General features: G+C 37.4%; 1 protein-coding gene across 1 annotated transcript in view; it reads left to right on the top strand.

Annotated features, from left to right (window-relative positions):
- DIP-alpha (Dpr-interacting protein alpha) overlaps positions 1-19,421 on the top strand; it is a 36,610-nt gene continuing 17,189 nt past the window's right edge. The window contains exons 1-4 of the mRNA XM_089263881.1: positions 1-324; positions 12,702-12,811; positions 13,022-13,207; positions 15,145-15,245. Of these exons, the coding sequence (XP_089120007.1) occupies positions 219-324; positions 12,702-12,811; positions 13,022-13,207; positions 15,145-15,245 (503 nt within the window). The 5' untranslated portion in view covers positions 1-218. The remainder of the gene's footprint in view (positions 325-12,701; positions 12,812-13,021; positions 13,208-15,144; positions 15,246-19,421) is intronic.

Raw genomic sequence — 19,421 nt, forward strand, 5'->3', positions numbered from 1 at the left:
TATATACACTATATATACTATATATATATATGTATATATCTACTTTTTTTTTTATTGTACTCAACTGCATTTTGTGCTAGTGTGGAAATAATGTTAATGTGCAACGCTTGAATCGTCCAAATGCCTGGCCAGAGCCAGAGCTCAGAGCAGATATTGTCAAAACTCTCCCGTTAAATAGCATAGCTTAAGAGCGAACCATCTGTATCAATCAAGGGCAAATGCGCATTGTCTCCAAGCTGCAGCTGTATCGCTTCTATCTCGTGCTCATCGATCGCAATGACAAAATGCTGATCGCAGTTCTGTTGATAGTCGCGCTCGTCGAAGGTAAGAACTCCATTCATTTCAATAAATAGAATCTATTTTACACTCTATCTTGATTAATTGTGATTAGGATTATTTTTACGTTCTTGAGGGGATTCTTGGGTCATTATTTTTTTGTAATACCCGGTTAAATTAGAAATATAATTATATGAATTTGTATAGAAATATAGAGTTCAATCAGTTGTATTTTTTTGGGATTCATTAATAATTTTTAAAGCTGACATTTCGAAGTTTTTTTTTTTTTATATATATTTTATTAATTTTTTTGGAGTTTTAAAAACTGAAGTTCCAGTTTATATAACAAAATATGTTTCATGAATAAAAAAATTATTATATATTTAATTTATTGATACGTTCTTGTGTGTGGAGATGTGATATATTCACATATTGTATTAATCAGATGTAAAAATATATGCATATGATTTCAAGGTATACATTTTAAAATACAAAAATAGGTTATCTATTAAAAAAAAAAAAAAAAATGAATAAAATATTGATATATTTCATAAATATTGAACTATTAAAAATATAATAACGTTTTTTTTTTTTTGCTCTATTTGCTTAGGGGAACAATGTAGTTTTACAGTTTTAAAAGAGTTTATTATTATGATTTTGAATGTGAATATAAAAATATTTTAGGGAATATCAGTTTATGAAAGCCATACTTGTATAAAGATATTATTTATTTAAGATATATTTCTAAATTAAAATTTTATATTTTTTTAAGAAAAAGGCAGGACGAAAGCACAAGTTTATGATATCAACAATGAACTCAGAGATCATTTATTGAAACTTTGCATTAAAATATTATCAACACTAATTAGCTGTTTTGGGAGAAAGTGAAAAATATATCTAAAATAATCAAAATATAATATTATAGAATATAAAATAAGAAATTAAAATATAATAAAAAATTGTGAAATAAATAAAAATAAATAAATGTTGTTTATTGATAATAATTTTTATAAATATATACCCGTTTTTTTTTTTCAAAAATTTATTTATAAATTAAAATAAAAAATATTATGAAAACAATAGTATTATGTTAAATGTAAAATGCTTTGGATTTGGGCCTTTCTCTATTTTGGTCAACAAGTTTTGAATTATGCACAAGGCAAAAGTAAATTAATGTGGGTGTTAAATAAAGGAATTACTTTTGATGATTACTTTCGCAAATTTTATTAGTTTTTGGGGTAGCTTTTATTAATATTACAGCTCGAGGAGGACCCAAACATTTGTGTTTAACATTTGTGATAAAGAAAGTATTAAAAATGCTTTATACTATACACTTTAAAAAATTCCATATAGTTATGCGAATGCTTAATTAATTCTATATAATAATATTTAAAATTTTGTAAGGTCTTTCTTTAAGTGTGGCTTAAGTTAGCTTTGATTGCATTTAGCTTCAGCTTTTACAATGCGAAAATTTCATTCAGAAAACTCACTTCAGTAGCTCACATATTTACATATATATATACATATATATGTATATGAATATGCAGTGCATCAAGTGCATTACTCTAATAAACCAAATTGTAATATAAAATCAATAATTGTATGCAAAATGCGTTATCATTGTCCTGTCGATGTTGGCGGGATTGCGATTGCCATTGGCACTTAGCAGTGTAAATAGCACATAAATAAACAAATAAATTAACAAACAAATAAATAAATAACAAACAAATAATAAAAATGAAGTGAATGGCAAAAACAGAAATCGACAGCCAAAGACAACGGACAAAATCAACGACAGTTTTGTATTTTTTATTATTATTAAAAACAGCCTCGAAAGTCCGCCCGCCCGCCTGGTGGTGACACCAAACCGAAGCAAACCTCATTGCCAGCATCTGTACATGCCGATTTACCGTTTGATTTAATTGCACAAAAATTACCTCAGTTTTTTTATTGTTCTTTTTTTTATCGATGCCTGCGGCTGTGTGCAAAAGTAATTATTACAAATGAAGCTCACCAATTGATTTTATATCACTACCGAACACTTACCATGCGAGATTGTGAAAGCACCATTATGTATTTATATATATATATATATATATATATATATATATATATATATATATATATATATATATATATATATATATATATATATATATATATATGTCTACATACAAGACTCCTTAACATAAAGCTCAGCTAATAGACTTATACATGGCGGTAAACATTGTCGTAGGGGTTACTTACGCTTTCATTTTTTAAATATTTGCTTCAATTCAACTAAAACAATATACTCTCCCTTCAATATGTGTACGGGTATAAGCACCGTTTGTCATCTGATGACTCAAGCTAAACAATGCATATTAGTTATAATAAATAATATAAAATAAATAATGATAATAATAAATATATAATAAACAAGTAAGAAGACTCTAGTCGAGACTGCTCGACTAGGAGATACCCTGAACCCTCCAAGCTGATATTCTTATCATTCTGCACTTCTTTTATGCACGCACACATACATTTACATGCATCCACCCTCACGCGCCCGCGCTCTGCTAACTGCGCAATAAGCAGCGACTGCGCTTGGGCTGCGCTGCAATGTGGGCAATAGTATGAGAATTTACTTGGTGAATAACTTCTCTTGTAAACATACGATCTTAATGAAACTTTCAGGGCGTAATTATATGGTCAAAATGTGTGTACATTCCAAAGCGCAAGTCTCTAGTACTTGAAATACGTTTTTTACAAATTGGGGGCGAAGGGGGCGTGGTATCCAAAATCTGTTGATTACAAAATGTTTGTATTCATCATCTATATATACACAGTAAATCTGAAGTCTCTACATCTAATAGTACTCCGATGAGGCTTAAAAAACAAAATCAATTTTTCGATTATTCTCGATAAAAAAGTTATCGGATGAGTTATCGAAAAAATAAAGCAAACTCGTACTGCGTATGGTATACACGAGTATGCACACAAAATTTCAGCTCTCTAGCTTTTATATCTTCTGAGATCTCGGCGTTCATACGGACGGACGGACGGACGGACGGACGGACGGACGGACGGACGGACGGACAGACGGACAGGGCTATATCGACTCAGCTCATCGTGCTGATCAAGAATATATATACTTTGTGGGGTCTGCGATGATTCCTTCTGCCTGTTACATACTTTTACACAAAAACATTATACCCTGATTTCCCATTTTCAATGGGTTCAGGGTATAAAAAGCAAAAATAATATCAAAGGTCTTATACATTTAAAATTGAAAATTTTGTTATTTTTTCGATTCATAAAATTTACACAACTATAAACCTCATACACTCGTTTTAGTTAAAAGAAATAAATGATGCAAGAAACGAAATCTTGTTTGCCTATTTGTTTAGCTTTAGCTTTTCATACCTCGAATTTAAATCAAAAGCTAAATAGTTAGATATATGCATTACTTTATAAAAGGAATGCCTTTTTCAATTTTTCCCAGCCAAAGAAAGATGAAAGGCCAAACCGATAATTATAGAAAACAAAATTCATGTCATTATTATTATTATTATTATTTTTATTTATTTTTTTTTTTGCCCTCTTAAAGCTACTAATGTACACTATCTCTCTCTTAGAAAAAAAGAATAAGATAAAAATAAGTAAACAAATAAAAATAAATAAATTAATAACAATAATAATAAAATTAACAAAAAAATAAATACTTAATACTTATTAAATAATATAACACTACAACATATTGTTTCTTTATTTATTTATGCAGATAAAAGCGGTTTAGGGGTTTGCAATGCGTGGACCAAATACTTTTGTGCACCACTGTATATACATACATATGTTCTTAACTCAAATTTGGCAGCTGGATTTTGTTTTTTTTTTTTTTTATTTAATTAACTACAAATAATTTACAATTATTGCATACACATTTGCCAATTATATTTGATTTTCTTTATTTATAAATTAAGTATAATTACATATTTAAGAAAGAGAAAAATAAATCGAAATTTTCTCTTAATTCGAATCGAATTTTAAAATTCATTTAAATATATTTTAAATAGTTCAATTCATCTATTTATCAGAGTTCTCATAGCGTTGTACGGCATATTGTGTCCGTCTCTGTTAATAGATATAGAATATAGAGTTATGTTTCCTCAAACATTAAATTCACAATCAAATTATACAAGTTCTTAAAAAAAAGATAAAAAAAAAAAATATATACATATACATTAATATATGTATATATATGACACCTGCTAGCAGATCTTTTGCTGTCCGGCCAGAGATATATTTTGCAGCGACTTTTGAACAATATTGAAGCAAAGAATTTATTTCAAAAATCAATTTTATCTTAATAAACTGCAATTAAATGCTGTGCATTGTAATCGGCCCTTAAATCATGTTCAATTAACTGCTCTTTTAGATAAAAAATAAAAATTAAATCAGGAAAAAAGAAAACAAAAACAAAAAAAAAACAAAAAAATATGAGAAGAAAAACAGAAACAGAAAGCAGGAAAGTAAATATATGTGAATAATTGGCAGATGAATAAACGGCATAATGAGCAATGGGGCAGTGCATAATTATTATATAGATACACATACATACATATATATGCGTATATATTTATATATACATATGTGTGTGTATGTGTGCATTTTTGTGATGCATGAACATAAAATTGAAAAGGGCGCTTAAATCTCGGTAAACAATAATTCCCCAGTGATAATGATGCAATGCGAATGCGTTTGCGAATATATTAAGCGAGGCATCCAGGCAGGCAGGCAGGCAGCCACCATGCCACATGCCACATGCCACAGCGCCGGCTGCCCGTTGCCCGTTGTAATGGCCACTGATAATGATAAGCATAAAAGTGAAAATAATTTTCAATTACAGCAACATTAATAACCGATAATAATCCTAAACAAATATTGCACGAGGTGCACAGCACAGCAAAGAGAGAGAGAGCGAGTGAGGGGGGAGAGGAGGTAGAGACAGTGTGTGCGTGCCAGTGTGTGAGTGTGCATATCAATGAAATGCAAATTAATTGCCCAGCATGTGGCTGCAATTGAAAACGTGAACTGAGGCAGCCATAAATGATAAGCTACTACTTGCCCCACGTGCCCCGCCCCGCACACGCTGGGCGGCCAGAGATCGGACGCACTTTAAACAAATACGCAATATGCATTAATAAACTGTAAGCCAAACCGCAATATATATTGCACAGGGACGGGACAGTTGGACGGAGGGACAAACAGTCGAACGAACTGGACTGGCAAAGCTTTTGGCACTTTGTTAATTCTATGCACTACGGCCGGATTGTCCCTCGGGTATCTTAATTGATACGACTCCATGGCCAGTTCAGGTCAGGTCAGGTCGTGTGGCTGTGGCGGTTCTTTAGCTTTTAGAGTATGTGACCGCAGTCAGCCGCAAGCGGACACCCACGCGCCACTGAACCGCCGCCTCTCACGCAGCCCTCGCTCAGCCCTCGCTCAGCCCTCGCTCTGCCCTCGCGAGCTGTTTCAACGAGTTGGCTTGCGCTGACCGCCACTTATGCAACACATTGCTGCACATATATACATACATATACCTATATGTATGTATATGTATATAATATGTATTAAAGGCTTAGCTTAAAAAAAAAGAGTAAAATAAAAGGTCGTGCAAGTTTTGTCCCTAAGTACTTTACAACCAACACCAACACCAACACACACACACACACGCTCACTGCATGTTGCACATAAAAAATGAGGAAAAAAAAAGAAATTAAAAACCTTAAAGTTTCGCTTTTAACTGCGCGCTTTACTTTAGTCGTATTAAATTTAAAAAAATATATATATATACATATACGTATATAGTATACAAATATATTGTATAAAGTGTTTAAACTGCCATGTTTTAAATGCCTCAAATAATGGTTCTTCAGCTCTATTTATCTAGTAAATCTAGCTGCTTGTCTTCAACAAATTTGACTATTAAATGATTCAGAAGAGCTGATCTCTCATAGCTCCCATTCTACATTCAGTTTTTGATTTCTAGAACTGGTTTGAGTATAGTTTGAATCAGGAACTAAGAACTCCTTAAATAACTCTCACTAGTCTTAAATTAAAGATCGTACACTCAGATATTCTGTTCATATTCAGTTGGCATTCAAACTGTGCAGTATTTAATATTACTGTTAGCCCTACGAGAATCAATTTGCTTCGGTTCAGAACTGTTTAAATGTATGAAATAAGCTCTTAAAAGTAAAGCTGGATATTGCTTATAATCGACATGGCAATTGGTTAAGAGCTTACGTCGTTCACTCAGAGAGGTGGACGAACAGGTGGTAAGACGGATGAACGGACGGATGGACGGACCGACGGACGGACCGATGCAGGGAAGGACGGATGGACGGACCGACGGACGGACCGATGGATGGACGGACTGATGGATGGACAGATAGTCGGACGGACGAACGTACCGAGAGTCGAACAGACGAACGAACGGACGAATGAACGGACGGACGAATAGATGAACGGACGGACGGATTGATGAACGGGCGGACGGATGGATGGACGAGTTGACAGAAGAATGAATGGACAAAAAGACAAATGGACGGACGCATACACGAATGAATGGACAACAAATGGAAAAATGGAAATATGGATTGAAGGACGGAAATAAAGGTAGATGGGCGAAAACTAAATGCATTCATCTAAAACAGAACGAATTAGGCTCTTTAGGGCTACTCCTTGCATTTCCCCAAGTTGAAATGAAATCAACGTATAAAATCAGCATACGGATATGATCTAGTGTTGATCTAGTTAAGACTCAATTGAGAAGCCAATTTTTGATTGCTCATAATAGCCGATTAATATTTGGCTAGAGTTCAAAAACAATTCTAAGATAATGCCGTATCCGAGCAAGCATTCAGCACATTTAACTGAAGGTACAGAAATAATATTAAAATTGAAATCAAAATGGATTCGATTGAAAACGATTTCAATAATTAAATATTGGGCATTGAATGTGTTTATGCAAGGTGAATTCCGATATGTCATGCTGATTCAAAACGAATCCCCGACTGTGGATGGGCCATCCACTGTCGGAAAGAGGTGGTGGAGGGGGTGGGGCTGGCCTATGAAAACTTTGGCAATTAAAAGCAACTCGTCGCTCATTTGCAACGCTCGGCCACTGGGAAAGGGCTGCGAACCCATTTCAAAGTGTGAAACAAAAATCAAGACACAATTAATTGCAAGACGTTTGTTAAGACTACAAATAAAAAAAAAAAGAAAAAACGAAAAGCAAAAAAAAAATCAAATTGAATTTTTCTCAAAAATTTGTTGTTTTGCCTCAGCTTCTACTGCTTTTTATTTTTTTGTCTTGTTGCAAATTGAATTGCGAGTGCTACAAGTTGTAGACGACGATTTGTAAAAAATGCAAATGTGCGCCCAAAGTCGTGCGGCTGGCTGGCCGTTTGGCCATTAGGCGCAGTTGCCACCAACCGCGACCACCACTTGCCTCCACTTGCCGCCACTTGCCTCCAGCTGCCGCCAGTTGCTGCCACTTGCTGCAGCCATCATTTGTTATTTGCTATTTGGTGGTAGCTCGCCAGTTCAACGGCCAAACAAAACTGGCAACAGAGACTAACTTGGCCATTTGATTTTATACACACACCCACACACACACACACACCCAGACGAGTCTCTCTGTGGCTTATGTAATGCTCGACATACCCTGCTTCAAATAGAGAGGGTATTTTCAGTTTTAGTCCGTTTTGATGAGCTGCATAAATGCCCCTCAATATTTTTCTCTGTATGCATAAAGCTATAAAAGCAATTTTCTAGGGAATTTAATAGGAAATTTTCGAGGGAGTTTTCTAGGAAATTATTTAGGATATTATCTAGGAAATTATTGAGGGAGTTTGTAAGGAATTTTCGAATAAATTTTCTAGAAAGCCTTGTGGGGAATTTTCTAGGAAATCTTTTGGGAAATTTTTTAAGATATTTTCTACGAAATTTCTAAGATATTTTTTAGGAAATTTTCTAGGACATTTTCTTGGAAATTTTTTAAGGGAGTTTCTAAGAAATCTTCGAGGGAATTTTCTATAAAACTTTCAGGGAATTTTCTAGGAATTTTGTGATAAAACCTTCTGGGAAATTTTCTACGGAATTTTCTAAGAAACTTTTTGGGGAATTTTCCAGGGAATTTTCTATAACGTTTTTTAGAGAATTTCTATAAAATTGTTTAGGAAATTTTCTATAGATTTTTTAAGGAATTTTCTATAGAGTTATATAGGGTATTTTGTAAGAGACTTTCCTAAGGGATTTCGTAGGGAATTTTCAAGAACATTTTTTAATTAGAGATTCATTTCGTTGTTGCATATTATGATCTTTGGTAAAGCTGTAAATATAAGAAGCCTGCGAAGATACGTCTATATATAGATATACATATGTATGCATACAAACCTATGTAATTTCTCTTAGATTTTAGATACATATGTATGCATACAAACCTATGTAATTTCTCTTAGATTTTTGTCTATATGGAAGACTCATAATATTATCGGAAGTAAAACCAAAATTTAAAGTGAACTTGTACATATTACAATAAACTTACGTAGAGCTCCACTAAAAACATATATATTTATATTTATACATTTTTTTTATGTGACCTATGAACTAAATAAAAACATATACCTTTTTTAATTATTTATTTTTAAATACTTTTTAATATTCTTACCATTTTCTAATATATACACATAGTGTACATTATAAACTGAATGTGACTCTACAAAAATAATTCTATAGAAATAACTAAGTTTATCAAGGGAAATTCTTTAAAGCACATCAGCCTTCGCATCGATAACTATCGATTTGTGAGTCTGCCATTCAGGCAATTAATCGAGCCACTTCAACACTTATTATAGCCCGACTATTTCCGAGCCATCCACAGGGTCTATCTAGAGGGTATGCGTGGAGCATTTCCCCGACAGCCAAAGCCACTTCCACTTGCCTCGTCAGGCTGTGTTTATTCAAGTTTTGTCTTTTGGCTGTCGTTGCTTTTGGGGCGTCCAATTCGGAGCTGGCTGCTCAAAAATTTGCCATTATCACCTATCATTGGCGCTTGGCGCAGGGATTTGTGTGTGCGCGCCATAAAAAAAGGTGCCATGCAGATTGGCATCTTTGTAGCTGGCTGTTTGCTCGGTTTGGTCTGGGCGCACCTTGAAACGGGGGGCAGGGCCATATATTTTGTTGGCCCATATATACACACGCGCAGGCCAAGACACTTTATTAACACACACGCACACACACACATACACACACACACACATTGACAAATACAAGCTTAACTTTTGCCAATGTCCTTAACCATAAATTTGCTTTGGTAAATCCTCATTGTCGTTGTGTGATTTAAACTTTTGGAGCCGCATTGGCAGGCCATCCGGCCGCCATTGAAAGCCCAGCCAGAGTGACAATGGGGCAGGGGGAGTTGGGCTCCAAATGGATCCACGACAGCCGTGGAGCGGCTAAGAAAATTGAAATGAAGCTGCCTGCAGATGCCAGTGGCCAAAGTCCCACTGGAGACGCCAAATTTATGATAACGTGCGAAAATGTGAAAAACATCGACGGCGCGGGCAACTGCAACTGCCGGGCTGTGCGGCGGGGAGGGCCGTGCGAGGTTTGCTTTATGGACTACTGACCGACGGGCATGGGTTAATTGACTTTGGCTGCACACGCGACTTGGCGCTGCTTCAATTCTTGTGACCGGAAAATGCAAAGTGCTACGGCCAGCTGGGAGCTAGCCGCCTGGCCACGCTCGAGTGTGGGGTGGATGGCTGGCTGGATCTGTGGAGCATTGCGACAGCAAAACAGGGCCTCAACCTCGGGGGCGACAAGTTCATTGAAATTGGCACAATGCTGAAGGCTCCACCTACTCGCTTTGGCATCCAGTTGAACAGATTGACAAACAAGCCGCAGCCAGCCAGGCAGGAACTACATCTGAGTGCAGCTTGTTTGGCAGCTGTGTGTGTGCGAGTGTGTGTGTGTGTGTGCGTTAGTGTGTGTCTTTGGCGTTACGTCTGCAAGTCGCTTCGTCCGGCTCTATCACTGACTTTGCGTGTGCTGCTGCAATTTGCAGGAGCAAGGATTTGTTGTTGCCTCAACTTTTGGCTGTTGTTGATTTTGATACGAGATCTCAGTGGAGAGCTCCGGCTCTCTTACAATGTTAATGAAAAACATAGTCAGGCAGTCAGTCAGTCAGTTAGTTGGTCCGTCCGTCTGTCCGTCTGTCCGTCCGTCTTGGTTGCTCGCTTCAACAATTGCAGCAACAAAATCCATGCAAATAAATCCAACAGCTGCAACCACAGACGCCCAGCAGCAGCAGTTTACCAACACTGGCTGGCTTGTTATGTGCGCTTGCCGCTGTTTGACTAACTGTTAAATAAATGCACATATAAATATTAGATATATATATGAGAGTGTGTATGTATATATATTTTACAAATTAAGTGATGTCTGGTCAGCCACTGCCTTTTACAAATTGGCCTTGGGCTAGCTCCGATTCGGCCAAGTTACTTCACTCACATTTAACTCTACAACACTGAAATCAATTTTACAGTGAATCAGTACAAGTTATGAGATAATGTTAACTGTAAGTTTATATTAGAGTTTCCTTGTGGTAAATTAGTTGCTGCGGGTGTTTCAGAACTTGCTTTGCAATACTGTTGCACAGTGTTTACAATATCAAGAAAACTTGGTTTACTGACTAGTCTTAAAGTTTAGCTTGTAGGTCAGCATACATTGTAATGTGATTCATGGGTCTTGATTATTACTTGAAGAGTTGAAAAACTCGTTATCCAACACTGGTTAGCAATTTTAAAGTAAGACAGTTTTCAAGCAAGCAAAAGCTTAATGCACTCCATTCTTTTCAACACTAAATTTGCTGTTCATGAGTCTGGGCTACTTAAGTCTGGGTTTTGCAACACTGTTAAACAGTGTTGTCAACGCTATTGATATATGACTTGCTTTGATTTAAACTCTAAAAGACTCAGCTTGTAAACCCGAATACTGTAATGCATTAAACTTTCTCCAACACTAAATTTGCTGACAGTGTTGTATAATTTATTAATCTGTTTGACATACTCGCAAAATTATATCACACTAATTATTTCATAGATGCTAATATTTTACATTAATTATGCCTTAGCCATCTAATTGATGTTTTAGCAAACAAAAGTAAGCTCCACCTGTGGCTGATTGCCAAATGAGATTTTGGATGGATTTTGGCTTTGCTTTGGTTGCCATTTGTAAGGCAAATATGCAAAATAATTTGACTTGGCTTTAATGAGTGCAGGGCTTAAATGAACTCTGATAGCCATTTATGCGATGCAAGTTGTCCGAGACGAGAATAAAACTTTGAGTGTGGCCTGAGCACAGATCTGTGCCGTGTCAAAGGACAGCTCACAAATGATATCCATTTGCAATAATATGCCAAAGAAATCTGGCAAAAAGTATGAAATAAATCATGCCTTTGGCCAATTGCGTCAATTCAGCACATTTTAGCCCCACAACTGCTGCGGGTGTGGGTGGGTACAATACAAACGGCGGCATTTGAGTGGTGCGGCGTACTCCCCCTCTCTTCCTCTCTCTCTCTCTTGGTCTTTCTAGTTCCCTCTCTCGCAGTGGCTGCGACGCACTTGCCGCTGCTGCCAGCGGCACTGTCTATAAATATTTAAATTTCAAGTTTGGCAAAAGTTTTTTGCATGCATTACCAGGCCAAAGATGTGGGGGGGGGGGGGGGGGGGGGCTGGAACGGGGAGGCGTGGCGTGGCGTGGCTGTTTGCCCGGCACTTTGTTGCGGCAACGGCTGTGCGCTAGTCGCTCGTCCTGCACGACTGTCTGGCAGCCAGCCCTCAGCCCTCAGCCCTCAGCGCCCGGCTGTAAAAGTTTTCTTTTTTCATTTTTTCTCCACTTTTTTTTTTTTTTTTGGCAAACTTGCAAGTGAAATGTTTGATTTTCAATGATTCAATAAATTATTTATATATTTGCGTATGTCGCCCCCGGCGTTAACCCAGCTGGAGTCGCGCTTCGCGATTCGCGCTGATCTTCAATTAGCCACGCGCTGCATTAAAGAGTCTCAGGTTCAGGGACTCGCAACGCCATTGCCACTTGGCTGGCTGCGTTGGCCGCGTTGGCTTGTGGCTGCTGCAACTGCTTCGTGCAACTTGGCAAGCGGCGCGTCGGGCACATTTAAAAGCGATAAATCACGGAGTTTTTGGCAGCCGTTGCACGGCGCTGCCAGCGAGCGATATCATTAACTCGCACAACTAACCGCTGCCACAGACCGCAGACGCATTCTAATCTCATCTCTTATTGGTGCCGAGAGTCTACATCTCACTCACACTCACTCTCTCTCTCTCTCTCTCTGTCTCTCTCTTTCTCTCTAACAGCGATTGGCGCCTTTCAACCGGAGTTTGTGGAAAGCATTTCGAATGTTTCGGTTGCTGTGGGTCGCGACGCAACCTTCACCTGTCACGTGCGCCACTTGGGCGGCTATCGGGTAAGTACAACACACACACACACACACATACACACAGGTACACTGGCACACTCCCTAATTAATGATAGCACAGCAACAACAATACCACAATACCACCTGAAATCTCAGGTATAACAATAATCAACCGCAATCGCACACGTCCATATTACGCAGTCCATAGTGCTATGTATTTGGTAAATGTTATTTGTGTGGTTCTCTGACTTTCCACAGGTGGGCTGGCTGAAGGCCGATACAAAAGCCATTCAGGCCATACACGAGAACGTCATTACGCACAATCCGCGCGTCACGGTCAGCCATTTGGACCAAAACACCTGGAATCTGCACATTAAATCCGTTTCCGAGGATGATCGAGGCGGCTATATGTGTCAACTAAACACGGATCCAATGAAGAGTCAAGTAAGTGAATAGTCCATAATTATAATTAAGTAGAGCATATGTGATATACTGAGCTGGAGGCTGAGGCGTAATTAACGGAGGCAGCTTTAGCTGGAGCTGGAAGAACACTCGATGGTTACTCATTCTTGCGATAGATTTATGAATGTTAGGCGAAGTTGATATATCGTATATATAGGCAATTTTAGTTCTCTTGTTCATTGTGCAAATAAGTTTTGTCATTAATTTTTTTAAATAAAATTATTTGGGCTTGAATAATTAGTGCAGTATTTTAATTAATTTACTTAATTGCACCAGTAAAATTTTAAAAATTATAATTGTTATTTTTATTAATTATATATAAAATAAGCCAAAGAAAAAAGTCGCGCTTTTTCCATAAACAGTAGAGATGGTATGATGATGATTTATTAACAGAAATTATCGATAGTGGAGCCATCGAATGGAGTGCGAAAGCATCGATATTTGAAACCATCGATAGGACAAACTATCGAGTGGATCGACTATCGATGCTTTTGCAGCTCTAACTTGATCGATCAGTGTATCTATCTCGCTCTCTCTTTCTCTGCAGACTTTAGCTTCAGCTTTCGTCACAGTTGACAAATAAATTGCAAAATTTCGCTTGCAGCAGGCCAAATTAAAGTTGCACTCAGGATATGCCCTTGGGGCAAGTAGCCAGCTTTAATATATACACACATACATACATACATACATACATGCATGTAAATATGTCTGCTATGAAGGAATATTATCAATAGTATTTGAGCTGTTCTTAGCATAAGTAGCTGAACAAAGGTTACAGCCAATGAATAATGCTACGGCCAAGAAGACAATGAAAATGTTTCTAAATATTTTCCATGCATGCTGCTGCCGTTGAAAGCAATTTTCCAAAGTGTCCAAGAAAATTTCATGCAGCATTCGTAAGACGGCTGAGGGTTAGGGTGGAGACAAACGTAAAACAGAATGCAACGCACTCACTGCTGTCCCCCTCTCTCTCCCTCTCACACACACACACTCTCTCTCACCCTTCGGCTGCTTATGAGCTCTTTCCCTTTGCTTGAAACGTCGAGCAAGTGAAAGAAAGCGCAGCAAATCGAAAGCGAAAACTATGGCAAACAAGGCGAAAGACACTCACACTCACACATACACAAGTGCGTTGATGTTTGTGTGTGTGTGTTGGTGTTGGAGTGGACGCACGTACACTCATGTGTCCAGCCAAGTGAAGTTTATGGCGCCAATAAAATGTATTTCATGCTTCCTTAATTTTTATTTTTACTTTAACGCTTCTCGCAAGGACAACAGCAGCAGGAGCCGTTGATAGAGCCAGGACATTGTGGGGCCAGCGGCCGGAGGGCGGGGAGGGGGGCCCTGTCTGTAGGGCTGGACTGCTGTACTTACTGCAACAGGGAGCTGCACACGCAACCGTAGCCCAATTGTCTTATACTATATTTTCGTTTCGTTTCGTTTCGTTTCGTTTCTCCTTCGCTTTGCTTTGTTTTCTATTGCCATTCCGTTAAGAGTCCTTGCCCCCTGTCGCAGTCCTAAACTATTTAGCGTCATTTCATTTGCTACGTTATGTATGTCTATGTGTATGTGTATGCGTGTGTGTGTGTGCTCCGATCTCAGGGCCCCCATTCGGCACATAAAAACATTTGCTGCTTTATGACCGCCTGCATAATCAGCAAATTTTCGCTGAGTGTATAGTAAATTTAGCCAAAGAGGAAGCCCTGTGCCTCCTGCCACGAGCCTGCAACCATTTACTGTTGATTGTTTTACTGTTGCTGTTCCCATCTTTGTTTTACCTATTTTTACATCGTGTAATATTTCATATTCATGAATTTTTGGTTTTCGAAAAGGTTCCATGTTTTGTGGATATGTTTGCAATTGCTGTTCAATTAGAGGCAATGTTATAACTGTTCCATTCGCTTGTTCATTTTTTCTAGATTGGTTTCCTGGACGTTGTCATACCGCCGGACTTCATCAGCGAGGACACGTCGTCGGATGTAATTGTGCCCGAAGGCAGCTCCGTGCGCTTAACATGTCGGTGAGTGGAAATAAATGTGGAAATTATACAGTTGACAATTGTCAAAAGTCCATCAAACAGGCTGCCAAATAATAGAGCTTTGCATAGATTTAACTGTGGGCTAAAAACCCTATAGGAACTCCATTTGCTTAAGTTGGCTCAACTTGAAGCCGCTGGCCCAAGAGGCGAAAATATAAATAAATATTCCGCTGACTAATTGACAACAGGTTAAATTTAACTTGAAGTTTGAGTTGGTGCTAGCATATATATAAAATACTGGATTATTCACAGAGGTATACATATAGCACTAATGAGAAAAGACATTCTTGAAGGAGCCTGAAAATGAAGGGATGAAATTAATTGAAGGCAGATTCAAATTGACTTAAGGTTAAAGCTTACTTAAAATAAAGTTGGCTCAAGTCTTTCCGAATGTATTCTTTTACAGTTAAAATACTTTGAAATGCATTTAAAAATATTTAACTTACATTTGACAGCAGCTTAAATTTAACTGGAAATTAAGCCGGTGTATTTTGGTTCTGTTTTGTATCAATGAAAAATAGAATTATACTAATACAATAAAAGGAATATACGAATTCATGCATTAGCTTGTCAGGCAATAGTATTTGACAAGCGGTTAAATTTAACTGCAACTTAAGCGCAAGCACAGCCTAGGACTATGTAGTTATTTTAGTTAAAGGTATTAGCATATACCAAATAGTGAATAGGTTTGACAAGCACTTCAAAAATGCCAAGAGTATTTGACAGCAGGTTAAATTTGACAGGAAATAAAGCTTGATCCTTTCTGTTTTGATAATATGCACGTATACATATGTATCAAGCTATTATATTAGCAATTAATAGAGACTCAAGTATGTATTTAACAAATTTACAGCTTTTTAATTGACTGCAAGTTAATTTTGACAGGTAGTTAAGTCAGATTGGGGCTGCATAAGAGCATTTATTTTGCCATTTGCAAGCATTAGCTGCAAATAAAATATATATTTGATATATACTAAATCCCAGGACATATGTAGATTAATTTGAGTGTGTGTGAGTATGAGTGTGTGTGTGTGTGTGTGTGTGTGTGTGTGTGTGTGTGTGTGTGTGTGTGTGTGTGTGGCTAATAGCGCACAGTCCTTTTGGCTGGTTGCGGCTGTTGGCCAAGCAAGAGCCAAGCCCAGCCAAATGGCTATCAGTGCCAAATACTTCGCCCGCATTGTCATCGTCATTGTCATCATCATCACCATCACCACCATCATCATCATCATCATTTAATAATGTCAGCAAATTAAGCGACACTTCATTTCTCTTGATTTGGGTCGGCGCTCAGCATATGCCCTGGACTTTGGAGCGAGAGTATATTAGTTCCACATGCACACACATTTATATGTATGTAGAGTAATATATTTCAGTTATTTCTCCTCTTCCTCATAGACAATATGTGAATTTCTTTTAGCCCAACTTTTCAGAAAAACTGTCCAACTTATTTGTAGGTCTGCCGTCTCCGTTCACCTGCCATTTACAGGGTATCTGGCATGTTGAGCTCACCGCTGGCTTATCGGTTCGCTTGACTCATGTTAGTTTCAGCGGTTTTTCCTTTTAGCCAACTGCGACAACGACTCGACTCGATGCGACGCGACGCATTTGGTCGCCGTTGATTTATGAACTTGACCACGGCCACGAAGTAATTTTAACGATTTAACCGCAGGATGATAGAACCAGAGCGATAAACGTACTCCTCTATTAATGTATCTGTGTGCGTGTGTGTGTGTGCGTGTGAGTGTGTGCGTCTGTCTGGCCGACTGGCTGTGTATGTGGAAAGCTATTAGAGACATCGTCTGTAATTTTTTTCATTTTAATACCACTTAGGGCAAGACCCATAAAATGAATTTAACTTTAAGCAGGCGACAAAGGAAAAACAACAACAGCTTAAATGCCTGCCGGCTGAAAATACAAAAAAATAAAAAAAAGAACAGCAGATTGTTAAAGCTATTATATATACATATATATTCACCGATGCGACACATATATATTTACATATATAGCTTTTGTTGCTGCTCAGCTGAAATGAAAACAGTTTTCCGAGTGAGTTCGCTGAAAAGATGAAAGTCGAAGCTTAAAACACACTCAAGTCTCTCAGCTATATGCATATATAAATACATATATGTAGATATGTATATGTCTATATAGTACAGATATATATGTATATATAGTTAGCTGGGCATGTGAAAGGGAAACAGAGTTATGGCTCGTAAAATGATATCATCTATTGAAGATTGTGCAAATCTGATTGAAATTAATAAATCATATAGGACTTGATTTCAATGTATTGGGGATACTGAACATATGTACTATATGCAGTATAGTCCTGATAATTCGAAATAGCAATTTACATAGAAATTCCAACTATCGAGAATTACTGAGAACGAATTTCTTTCAATGGGTTTGAATTTGTGTCGATTTATCGGGGTACGAATTATCGAGACTCGACTGTCTTTACAGAGTATTTAAATATATGTATATGTTATATTTGCACATAAATAAATTAACGGTTAGCGATTTCAATGATATATACATATATCAACATCTATGAGTCTAATATACCTAGGTGCACATAGTTTTGAGATTGATATGATCTACTTAAATAAATATAAAAAAAAGTTTAGCTGAAACTTAACTTTAATATATTACATATGTATACATATGTATTTCATAGATATATGAACATTTGATATATGAAACAATAGCCTGAATAGTTGTCTTTGTATTAGCAAAATTGAGCTTAATTCAATAGCACTTGAAATGTTTTTAATATGACTTAATATAACAATAGCAACAAAGTGTGAAGGCAATAACCGTTAAAACTATTATGACAATCACATAAATACATACACATACATACATACATATATGCATATATTACTGTAATTCAAGACGATGACAAGGACAATGATCACCTACATGTGTATTTAGAGCGTCTGTCTTAGCCTATTGTTATATAGGTATATGTATATGTATGTTGTTTTCATGAATAAACATATTATAAGAAACATCACACACACACACATACACACACATATACATGTGCAGCACAAACAATCAGCTTGGCAGGCGTTCAGTCTTAGCCAAGTTAGCTGCTGCGGCTGCTGCTGACTGGTAGCCAGGCGGTCTCCATTGTGTTTGCTTTGGTCTTGCACTCGGGACAAACTCTCAAATGTCTTAGCCTGTCTGTTAGCCTCTACCCCACACCCCATCACACACTCTCTCTCTCTCGCTCTCTCTTGCTCTCTGTCTCTGTGTGCGTAAGACTTTCTTTTGCTTGGCTATTTTGCATCTGTTTGCGGCACCATAAAAATTTACCACACCCGTCTGCTGTCTGCGGCGCTGTTAAACTGCGGCTGCCTCAATGCATGCACCAAGTGGAGGCCTGCCGCCCACACCTTGTCCTTGCCAGCGCCAGCTCCAGCTCCAGCTCCAGCTCCTCCTTTGGCACCATTCACAATCTCAGCCACAGACGGCGACTGCTGGCCAAAAGCGTTGCGTTGCGTTGCGTTGCCTTGTCTACATTACAAGAAGTTTGCGCTTTGGGCCAACACACAATGGCCAGTGCTGCATATTAAATTGAATAGACTAAATTTCCATTGCCTACTTTTCAGGGCGGCCGACTTAAAGTGCGTGCCGTTGTTAGATTTATTCTAGCCAGTCTTGCGCCGAAACAGTTACAAGTGTTTTCTTTTTAGGCAAATTAGTGTGAAATACTATTAAAACTATAAGATTAAATTTTGATATCAATGCCAGATTCACTTAGTGCTGCATATGTATGTATGTATGTATGTATTTATATTTTCTGTTGCAAGGCTTCAATTTCAATTATTTTAGCTACGTGAATTATTGAAATCCGCATTGGCTAGCCAAATGCATTTGTTAAGGCGGCAAGTATATGTCTTCTTCTTCTTCTTAACAGGGCTTTACATTTAAAGACACTTTTTCAGCTAGTCAAGTGGGAGTTACTCTTTGGGGCTGTTGCCTTAGTGCTTTAATGTTTGATATTTTCTATAGTTAGTTTAGTTTAGCTGTTGTTGAACTATTTAATGCAGTAGCTAAGAGACAGGTTTATATTTTAATTGGAATCTAAATTTCTTTCATTTTGTATAATACTTACATACATACTTACATACATACATACATACAAACAAA

Source organism: Drosophila navojoa, chromosome X, assembly GCF_054131105.1.
Source record: "Drosophila navojoa isolate 15081-1374.11 chromosome X, UAZ_NAV_1.0, whole genome shotgun sequence".
Taxonomy (NCBI): Eukaryota; Metazoa; Arthropoda; class Insecta; order Diptera; family Drosophilidae; genus Drosophila; species Drosophila navojoa.